Here is an 11,837-nt window from a genome sequence, read left to right as displayed (position 1 = left end):
CGCCCAGACGTCCCTCTCTCCAGACACCTCCTCCAGTTCCAGTGTCCTGGGCCGTCCCCTGGGCCTCCTCCCGGTGGGACGTGCCTGGAACACCTCCCGAGGAAGGCGTCCAGGAGGCATCCGGTATAGATGCCCGAGCCACCTCAACTGGCTCCTCTCGATGTGGAGGAGCAGCGGCTCTACTCCGAGCCCCTCCCGGATGGCCGAGCTCCTCACCCTATCTCTAAGGGAGTGCCCGGCCACCCTACGGAGGAAGCTCATTTCAGCCGCTTGTATCCGGGATCTCGTTCTTTCGGTCATGACCCAAAGTTCATGGCCATAGGTGAGGGTAGGAACGTAGACCGACCAGTAAATTGAGAGCTTTGCTTTTTGGCTCAGCTCTCTCTTCACCACAACGGACCGGCACAGCGCCCCCATTACTGTGGCAGCCGCACCGATCCGTCTGTCGATCTCCCGCTCCATTCTTCCCTCACTCGTGAACAAGACCCCGAGATACTTAAAGTCCTCCACTTGAGGCAGGAACTCCCCTCCAACCTGAGGAGGACAAGCCACCCTTTTCCGGTCGAGTACCATGGCCTCGGACTTGGAGGAGCTGATCTTCATCCCAGCCGCTTCACACTCGGCTGCGAACCGCCACAGCGCATGCTGTAGGTCTTGGCTAGAAGGGGCCAACAGGACCACGTCATCTGCAAAAAGAAGAGACGAAATCCACTGGTCCCCAAACCCGAACCCCTCCGGCCCTTGGCTGCGTCTAGAAATCCTGTCCATAAAAGTTATGAACAGGACCGGTGACAAAGGGCAGCCCTGCCGGAGTCCAACATGCACCGGGAACAGGTCCGACTTAGTGCCGGCAATGCGAACCAAACTCCTGCTCCGCTCGTACAGGGACCGGATGGCCCCCTGTAGTTGGAACACACCCTCCGGTCACCCTTCTTATGAAGGGGGACCACCACCCCAGTCTGCCAGAGGCACTGTCCCCGACCGCCACGCAATGTTGAAGAGGCGTGTCAACCATGACAGCCCAACAACAACCAGAGACTTGAGGTACTCAGGGCGGATCTCATCCACCCCCGAAGCCTTGCCACCGCGGAGCTTTTTAACCACCTCGGTGACTTCAGCCTGGGTGATGAAAGAGTCCAACCCCGAGTCCCCAGCCTCTGTTTCCACCACAGAAATGATCTGTTGCTTTTTGGTGTATTTTGGCCTACTTCATGTTGTCAGACAGCTTCTGCAGATTCTGCGGATCTGGGAACATCCAGGAATGGGTGTGGCACTGAGACACAGTGAAATTGAACCATAAAATAAGGTTAACACCAGGTAAATCATGATTTAACAAGAGCAGGCAATCACTTTTTCACATAGGATGGTTTGAAAAGCATTTTTCTCTTGATAAATTAAAGCAATAATTAAAACCTGCATTTTCTATTAACTGAGGTTGTCTGATATTAGAATTGCTTTATGATCTGAAATATCTGAGAGGGGAAAAACATTTGATCTGCACTAAACAATCTTTTGTTTAACACCCAAAATGCTTTGTTTTGCTTTTTTCACCTTTAAACTACCCTGTCTGTGTTTTTCTCAAAATATAAAACATACTGGTAGGGTCCTCTAACTTAATCAGAAATGAAGTCTGATAAGACCCACCAAAATATGTATTAATCTTTGTAGTTATCAGCCACATCCAATATAAATTACACCAAATAAATCATTTATCAGGTCAAAATAGCTTCACTAAGATCAACAAAATCTCTTATTTTGCAATATTTTGTGGATGGCAGGAACACCCCATGCAGTCAGCCTTGGGTAGCTGGTATGACATACGTTAAATGACTTCAATGTATGCTAGGCTTATCTATTATCAAATATCAGGCCAGTCTCTTTATTAATCAATATTATTGATCCCTTCTGAAGCAGGAATTAAATATTTCCAAGGGGGTAAACATCAATAAAAAAATAATGTGTATGATTAATATTCTGTCTATTCATAGATATAAGTCAAAGTCAATACAATTAAACTAAGTAAACAAGACAAATGACTAATTGTTACTACACACTACTACTTTCTGACCTAAAGAAAGGAATTCAGCTTCTTTTCTATGAAATGAAGCTGAATAAAAGCTAAATGTTATCAAGAATATATTTAAATCTCTGATGCAGAATATTATTAAGACAAGAGGAATACTGTTATTTGTATGGTCTAATTCATGGATTGGATACCCAAACGTAACTTTGAGGTGAAAAAGCTTGGGTGATGGACAAAGGAAGGAAGTCAAAGTTGCAGAAACAATCTGGACATTCAATGAACTGGACCAGAATTTCAGGAATAGGAAACATATACCCTTACTGATGGTCAACTGTTCACTTTGTCCAAATCACTTCTACTCCTGCTCCGTGGTTGTGCCATCTCACTCCTTATCATGGCTGAAGGGAAAGTTGCTCTTGTAGGGTTTCTGTCTCCCCAGGGATCACTCCTCAAAAGATAAGGGAGGCAGGCCTATCCTGGTTCTGGCTTTTGGGACCTCCAGAAATTCCTCACTTTGGACTTGGAACCCGGTGACATGTGTGAAGAAAGTCACTGAGTGATGCTTAGCAACTCAGTGTCTTGGTGGGTTAACAATACCAAACTCTTTGCAGGAACTTCACAGAAAATAGGATGAAGCTGGAGTATTGTACAATGCAAAACCAACATTTATCGCAGCCACAGCTCCAAAGACCACATAGGTCCTGGTGACTTGGTCGAGTCTGATCTCCTACTTGGATGGATGTTTTATTCCAAGGTTAGATCTACTGCTCAGCCTGTCAGAAGCTGATTCTTTTAGGTAATGTCTGTGTCAGGTGACATCTCACAGCCAATGAGGTAACAGAAAGAAAGGTCTTCCTTTCTGATGCTGGAGAATGTCACAGAAATGGGATTTTAATCACAGCATTTCATATTAACTAAAACAAACTGTCTGCTAAGGGATGTTTTATACATTCACTGTCAGGTTTATTCAGTGCACTGTGCTAGTACTGGGTTGTACCCTGTTTGTTTTCAGAACTTACTTAATTCCTTGTGGCAAAGATTCAACAAGGTGTTGAAAACATTCCTCAGAGATCTGGGTCCATATTGATATAACAGCGTCACACAGTTGTCGCAGATTTGTTGGCTATGTTGTGATTATGAATCTGAGAATATTATTTAATATTTAATATCAGTATTTTAATATTTTATCAAATAATATTTCGGTCTGTTAAGGATTGTCCTGTGAATACCAGCCCATTAAGGCGATGGTATTAGGACAAAATAGAAAGGTGTGAGACGAGCTCTGACATTATTGAACAGCATAAACTCTGCACATATATGGAATGAATTCACACAATTTCTTAAAATACAAGAATTTATTAACAAAAATAAGTCAACTCAAAGTCAAACATATTTCAATCAACAAACTCTTTACTTTGCTAAAACAATCCAACTAAACTACCAAGCAGAATTAAAGAATAACGAAGACTAATGGGCTATGAACAATATAAACAAGTTGATTAAAGATGATTAGAAATCATGACCAAAAGAGTGATGCAACATTACCATGCAATGTTTATGTTTGAGAACCAAGGATTATCTTGAAGAATCTGGAAATGAAGTTAAGTTGGTCTTGGAACCAACTTAGAAAATAATTGGCAAACCTTTAGACAACCATTCACAATGCAAGATCTGCTAAAACATTATTTTAATAAAATAATATTTAAAGAATGATCTGCTGAATAAAACCAACCTTCTGGATGACTAATTCTCAACAGTCTCATTAGCTGCCTTTATTTATTGAAATAATATTTAAAGAAATATTATTGAGTATTTTGGAAAAGAGCCAAATCTTTCTGGAGAAATGGGGCTTAATGGCGTTTACTTAGTTATCAAATTTAGTAAAATGATGTTAGGGACACATTAATTACTGTATTGAAAACTAAACCTTTCTGGGTAAATATTATTTGGCAGTAAGCACATGGCCTTACCTGTTAGCAGTTAAAGCTAACAAATAAGCTGATAGCTTAGCACCAGAATCAAACACACACCTTTAAAATACCGTCAATAAAAGGGTTAAAATGAATAAGCGCGGACGGCGCGTTATGATCAATCTTCTGTTTAAAATCACCCTTCACGTAAAGTTTGTCTTAACTTTAAAAACATACAAACAAAGAACACAACCTGTGTGCTGCAGATATTCTGCTAGCACCAAGATAGCTGAATTCAACACAAACAAAACCAAACTTCATAAAATGAAAAATGTTTACATCATTTCATCCTAAATATCTCTCTGTCCAAACTCTAACCTCGTTTGAATTGTGTTGAGGAGGAGTCGTCCGGGCGACGACGACGTTGAAGAAACCTCCGTGGACCTCCGTAGCTGTGGATGAAAGACGGCTCGTTCTGTCCGCCAACCAACTGCACAGTTACTGTAACCATGGTGATGCGGGCCGTTGTCCTTCCTTCAGACTCGGCTTGTAGAGACCATGTCTCTGCAGGGAACTTTGGAGCACAGTTTGCTTCTGCAGGCCTCAGAGAGCAAGTCAAGCAATGCTTATACCTTAATTTCCCTTTTATGAATGAATACCGGATTCTTTCAACAATAATTCATCAGTACTTAATTTGTGCATATGATCGCGTGATCTTATGACACCCTTGGATCGAGTTTGAAGAGTTTATGTCTTTTTGCCAGCAAAGAAACATTAGCGCGCTGTTCCCCCCATATCCGGTCCCTCTGGGGGCCATGTGGAAGAGGCAGGATGTCCTTCCTTCAGACTCGGCTTGTAGAGACCGTGTCTCTGCAGGGAACTTTGGAGGACACCATCATATCACACCATTTAATCTCAAACCGGTTTCTTAACTATTGTTAGAGCAAAAAGTTTTTATTAGTTAAAGCTTATACTTGCTTTTATTGTTAGTAAGTTTCAGCAGGTTATTTATTTTGTCATGAAAGGATTTAATGGTGGCCTGACAATGACTTTGTGACTCTGTGTCAACTCTGCTCTTAGTGAGATGAGCTATAATTAATGCTGTTGCTGGGAAAGACGAAAAAAAACAACAGCTAGAGGAACGTCCCACCCTAACCCTACCAAACAAAGTGGGTGGTGAGTGCTTAAGATTCATCATATTATGAGATAATGAATATTCAGTATTGAGCCTTGCAGTAATGCCTCAACAGTTTTGACAAAAAGGAAATAAGAGGATCTTCAAGGACCCATCGTGTCTCCTATAAGAGAGTCTAATGCACCTGGAGATGGCTTCAATATAAACAATATGTCAATGTAACTTTTTGCTGTACTAAGAGTTAATTTTGTCGAAGTCATAAAATCCAACTGGTTAGCTGAAGAGGGCAGGGGAACAAAGGCTCTATAAAGATGAAAAGTCAAACTGAAAGCAAGTTTTCTATAAAATTTATGTTTGAAATCCTGGGATTTACTCAAATTGAGTCATTCGTGAAAAAGTTAACCCATGGAAGACAAATTCATAGTAAAACCACATATACACATCCTCCTTTCACACATCTAAAATGTGAGAGTTTCAGTGGTGTAAAAGGCTGTTGCACAAATGCTGCTGTATAGTTTACAGAGCTGTGAAAAGAAGAGGTGCTGCATCACAAATTCAAATCCAAACAAGTACAAGATTTTACAACCTTTGCCCCTGATGAATCATGATACAGGTCCTTCTCAAAATATTAGCATATTGTGATAAAGTTCATTATTTTCCATAATGTCATGATGAAAATTTAACATTCATATATTTTAGATTCATTGCACACTAACTGAAATATTTCAGGTCTTTTATTGTCTTAATACGGATGATTTTGGCATACAGCTCATGAAAACCCAAAATTCCTATCTCACAAAATTAGCATATTTCATCCGACCAATAAAAGAAAAGTGTTTTTAATACAAAAAACGTCAACCTTCAAATAATCATGTACAGTTATGCACTCAATACTTGGTCGGGAATCCTTTGGCAGAAATGACTGCTTCAATAGATTACCAGACTGCTATTTGCTCAATAGTTTTGCTGCTCACCTCATCTGAGTAAGAAGTCCCTCAATTATTTTTGTCTTCCTATCATTTTTTTCTTTTCTTTTTTAAATGCCTGACTTTCCTTTCGTAAAGAAAATCTTTTTTTTTGTTGTTGCCTCGTGGCTCTTTCTGGTTGTTAGTTGTTGTTCTCCTTGATGTCTAATTGGCTTTCTGCAGGGTGGAATGATACAAATTAAAGAGAGGGGCAACCCATCATTTCGGTATCATCATCATTGACTCCTGTAAATATTGCAGTTCACTTCAGTTTATTATGCAAGGCACCTTACATAAAAATTAAATTAAATCCAATCATACAGACAGATTCAAAGTCAATTACATATGTTCTGACCCTAGTAATCAAACAATGAAGTCAAGTTCAGTTTATTATTGAAATTAATAAAAAGTTTTCTGTCTGAAACCTGGCACATTGCATTGAGTCATTGACTAGCAGCATTCACTCCTTCTGGATGAAAATGTAGCAACAGTGGATGGTCAATGGCATCATGTCACTGAGTTTGCAGCGATCCCTCATACCGAGCATGCATGCAGCTACAATGGAATGAAAAGATCTTCTTTAACAGGAAGACACCTCCAGCAGAACGACTATCTGTGAGCAGCCATCTGCCACAACTGATTGGAGGTTTGAGATAACAGAGCACACACAAAAAAAACCACAGAAGCACCATTCCAGGAGTACCTTCTATGTTAAGAAAAAGAAGAGGGCTTATGGCTCCTTTAGTGGCCTCATGAAGGAGGGAAGCGCAGCTAACCAGATCAGCTCTGAGCCAGTTTTTAAGTGAAAGGTCTTTCAAACAGCATCTGTGGGGGAAGGTGTCACTCCTGTATGTAAAATGTAAAGGGAAACTTCCTGTTTGAGGCGTTGCACAAGGTCTCAATTTGATCTCATTTCTCTTTACCATGACATTTCTTAGTCCCTGGAAACAGGAATAACTACATTAAGCCTGTTTTTGAACAGGGAATGGTGGGTGGATGGGTTGCCTGAGGAAGTGAAAGAAGCAATCTGAATTAGGCATAAAAACACTAAACAGAAGGGTTAACATCAGATTTTGCTCCTCTAACCCCTACTGGTCTGATTCATCTCCCCTGTTGGTTTTACAGCCATTCACAGCTTAAGATAAAAAAAAAATCTCATGTTGGCAGTGTCAGGTGACATGGTTATGACTTAAAACATGAGTTGGGACTTTTTAAATTAAAATGCCACAAATTTGGACTACTAGTTGAGGAGGTCATGACCATTGACGATATAAAAAAGATTTGTGTCAAAACAGGAGTGCACAAGTGAGTCATAGCAGTTCAAGTAACAGAGCATTGTGTGATCTTTAATCTTCTGTCTGTGCTTATCTTTGAGAACTTCACTGCGACACTTTTACAGGCTCATTAATAGGTACAGTTTGCTTCTTTTCATAAAGCATGACTTAGTTTTAATTCAGCTTAGCTTCTTTAATTAAATAAGCTTGAATTAAATAATAAAAGAGCTACTTTTCACAACAGATGCTACTGATCTTGTTCTAAACCAAGGGATTCGGGTTCAGTTTCAGTGGGTCTTGAAGATGCACTTCTTAAAGCTTAGGTTCATCTCTAAAGTTGATTTAAATGTTCAAGAACAGGAAATGAATGCATACATGAGGTATTCAGAGGAAGCCCAACATGGAAATAGAAAAAATAAAAATAGATAAATAAAAGATAATAAATTTAGCTTTAACTGAGCATCTCTGGTGAGTAAAACATTATTTTTCTGCTGTTTTTGCTGCAGATTTAAGCTATGAAGGTGTATGTAAACATGTTACAATTCAGGAAGAGAACAATGGTTGTGGGACCTGCATGTGTTTGCTCAGAGTTAGATGAAACTATAACAGCTGCAGATGATAGTTAAGTAATCTATGAATCTTTATTTCTGGATAGGAAGTAAAACTTAGAAGAGCAATTATCTGTTTTGTAGAGAGACCAAGTAGAAGTGTTGCATGCAACTATAGGGTAATATTCTAGTTATTTATTATTTACTTACTTTACTTACATTTACTAGACTAGTAAAGTCATGTGACTGACTAGCCTGATTAGACTTTTATCATTGTCTGAAAAAGTCCATATTTCAAACACATTAAAAGGTGAATAATTTTCTGATTCACTACAGTTTTATGTGACAACTGAGTCTAACAATTTGAACGGTGGCGCAGTTGGTAGCACTGTTGCCTTGCAGCAAGAAGGTCCTTGGTTCAATTCCCAGCTGGGGGTCTTTCTGCATGGAGTTTGCGTGTTCTCCCCGTGCATGCGTGGGTTCTCACCGGGTACTCTGGCTTCCTCACACAGTCCAAAGACATGCCTGTTAAGTTAATTGGTCACTCTAAATTGCCCCTAGGTGTATGAAAGAGTGTGTGCATGGTTGTTTGTGTGTTGCTCTGCGATGGACTGGCGACCTGTCCAGGGTGTACCCCGCCTCTTGCCCATAGACTGCTGCAGATAGGCACCAGCTCCCCCACGACCCACTATGGAATAAGCGGTAGAAATGACTGACATTTAACAATGACCAACATTTCTCAGACTAGCTCTAAAAGCCAGAATTAGGGAGAGAAAAAGTAGACTATAAGTTAATATTGTCATAAATCTAGGAGGTTTTGACCCATATACTGGATCCAGGTCTCAACAATAAAAAGGGTTTATTTACAGGAAGCAATAATAAGAAACAAACCAGGGCGGTTGGATTAATGGCTTATGCAGCGTCTGAAGAAGGTCAATTAGATCATGGAAGTAGATGATTATCAATGATTTTCTTCTTCACATAATGAACCTTGATGTTCAACGCACAGTCGGTACCTTTTCACTGCGTGGAACCCGCCACAAAAATGCTCACTGTGGAAACCTGGTCTGTCAGAGGTCTGTGAGTTCAGCTGCAGGCAGGGATGAACTTTTTGATCAGATGGTTACCAAAACGGGTGCACCTCTGGAGGTGTAGCATAAAACAAAATCTGCGGTATTCGCTGCAGGCTGGACCTCTTCTCCATGAACCATGCATATAGATCACTAGAGAAAGACCTGATCATGAAATAAAAATTATAAACTGTTTAATACACTTATCTAATAAAAATGAGCATCCATAAAACTCTCCATGAGTCTTCTATACAAGGGACAACACAGAGTAGTGCATAATTGTTAAGTGGAAAGAAAAGAAAAGAAAACATGATTCAAAACATTGTCTTTACAAGTAAGAATCTGAAAAGTGTGGTGTGCATTTGTATTCAGCCCTGATGCCCCTAAATTAAATCCAGTGCAACCAGCCTCAGAGGTTTGTTACACAGCATTAGTGAACAAACAGCTTCATAACTCATAGAAGGTCCAGCAAAAACTGAAAATGCTTCCCTAAATGTAAAACTCACACATACATGACACTGAACACTCACAACCAACCCTTTGCAGAGGTAAAAAGGGTAAGGATAATAAAATGTTGGTCATTTTAACTCAAGGCAAGAATAACTACAACAAACAGGCAACATGTTGTAATATGAAGACATGAACATCAAGTGGGTGGACATGAAAAAAACACACTCAGAAACTGCAGCTTTGGATGTGTAAAAAATGTTGATGGTTTCAGCCAAAAATCTCACTTATATTCCAAAATGTTAGAGTTTAGAGAAGAAAATCACAGGGAGTTAGCTTTTTTAAATCTCTATTCAATTGAGTAACCAGTGTCAAATTAAATGACATCGTTCATTATTAAAAGACTTCTGTTTCATCTTAAACATAAAGACAGTCAGAAGACAGTTAAAGTGATTAATAATAGGTGAATTAATAATTGCGTTTCCTTTAACCGCAATGACTGATGTGACTGCAAATGATAGGGGGAGGAGGTGTTAGGGGGTGGGCTAATCTGTGACCACTGCCTGTGGCAAGCTGCTTGCATGTCCTGCCCCATCCACCCCCCTTACCTTGGTCAGGTATAAATGTGTCATTTCCACTAACTTTGCTCCATGCATGCAGAGGACACAGCTTGTAGTCAGCAATGAAGAGCTGCTCATTCCTCCTCCTGTGCATCTTGCTGGCATGTTCTGGTGAGGCTTCTCCAAACACTTTTTTTGCTCGAAATACATTAGTTGCTCAAATATCTACAGGTAATCTGTTCAACCTCTTCACAGTCTGGACGCTGTCTGGAAGAAGTCTACGGGTCACAATCGATGATGACAAGCTGGGAGAACCCTTTGTAGAGGCACAAGGGGTAAGGATTAAAAAATTAACAAATGCAAAAGATTATCAAAGTTTCTAGAATAAATTTCTATCTGTATGTTTTTTCTTTCAATCTTCTGTCTTGTATCTCTTGATGTTCTTTCAATCTGTACATTTTAATGCATCAGACTAAAACTTAAAGGGGCGTTTATTTCGGAGCATGAGATTCTATCATGAAACTGCTTCAGTTGGGTGTCAAATGCTTCCATTTACTGAACAATTAAAGATAATTTACATGAAACCCTGAAGTAATTCTGTGAGGTAAAATATATTTAATGATGGATTTATGATTAAATTCTTATTTTGAGGACTTTTCTAACTTTTTTTTAGCTCCCAGGGATTTGCTGGGGATGCAAGTGGGCTTTGAACAAGGTGAAAAAAATTATTGGACCAAACGCCACTGCAGAGGTAAAAAGTTCAACACCAGTGCATGCAACATCTCAGCAGCCGTGTGAAGAGAAAGCTCTCATGTCATTTTTGTTTCTGCAGGCCATTCAGTCAAAGCTGAAAGTTGTCTGCAATGAGCTCGGACTCCTAAAATCAAAGTGCCACAATTTTGTGAAAAAGTCCCTTGGACTCCTGATTGAGGAGCTGACGACCACCGACGATGTGAAAACGATCTGTGTCAACACAGGAGCGTGCAAGTCAGTCACTGCAGATCATCTAATAGAGGGCATTGTGGGATCTAGGTTTTTCCTGCAACACTTCATTTTGCTCATTTTTGTTGATCTCTTTAGGGCAAAGGAGCAGTTGGACCTGATCTTCTATCCAAACGAAGAAGAATCCCAACGCATCGTGATCAGTGAAGACCCTTGACATCCTGTGCTGAGATGAAGACCAGAAACTTAAATGTTGCTTTTATTTGCAGGACTAAGACCCTCAGCAGCTGCACAAATGTAAACAACAAATAATCAAACATGTTTAGCTTCATTTTACTCATGGGTGTCATGTTTTATTTTCATGTCCATTTTGTGGACTGCTAAAAAATATTTTTCTGAAATAAACCTGACAGAGCAGTCGCTTTAGTTTGACATCATTGTGTCCATTTCTCACTGAGTCACTGATGAAGAGAAAAGTTCACCCTCTCAAACTTATTCTGAGGTCTTTGGTGGCAGATCAAACGGTTAGTATCGTTTCTTATTTGAGATATCCGTCCCATCTGGCAGAGGATGACATACGGACAGAACACCTGAGCAGTTTGCAACTGGACCACATGTAAACAGCTGCAGATATACAGAGGAAATAACACAGGCTGCAACATCTTCACTAAGTGACTATGAGCTAATTTAAAGGAACAATTTCATTTCTTTTTTGTCCTCTGACTGCCAACATGCACACACTTACACCTCTTCAGCTGCTTGTTAACAAACATCCAATCAGCCAATCACATGACAGCAACTCAATTTAGGCACGAAGATGATTTGCTGAAATGCAAACCATGTAGATGAGTGGTTCTCAAGCCTGGTCCTTAGGAGCCACTTCTCTACATGTCTAAGATGTGTCTCTGCTCCAGCACACCTGCTTCAAATGGCTACTTCACCTACTTCAGAGGCCTGGTGATC

At 40.1% G+C, this 11,837-nt stretch overlaps 1 protein-coding gene across 1 annotated transcript; it reads left to right on the top strand.

The window, feature by feature from the left end:
- Positions 1-9,353: 9,353 nt before the first annotated feature.
- On the top strand, positions 9,354-11,306 carry nkl.4 (NK-lysin tandem duplicate 4). The gene is made up of 5 exons (XM_047345812.1): positions 9,354-10,103; positions 10,188-10,267; positions 10,606-10,683; positions 10,765-10,919; positions 11,013-11,306. Exons 1-5 carry the CDS (start codon positions 10,055-10,057, stop codon positions 11,089-11,091), a joined length of 441 nt encoding a protein of 146 aa, XP_047201768.1. The 5' UTR covers positions 9,354-10,054; the 3' UTR covers positions 11,092-11,306.
- Positions 11,307-11,837: the final 531 nt, after the last annotated feature.

Source organism: Girardinichthys multiradiatus, chromosome 19 (assembly GCF_021462225.1).
Source record: "Girardinichthys multiradiatus isolate DD_20200921_A chromosome 19, DD_fGirMul_XY1, whole genome shotgun sequence".
NCBI lineage: Eukaryota > Metazoa > Chordata > Actinopteri > Cyprinodontiformes > Goodeidae > Girardinichthys > Girardinichthys multiradiatus.
The sequence above is the reverse complement of the archived record's forward strand: the minus strand, read 5'-3'. Positions and strand labels throughout refer to the sequence as shown.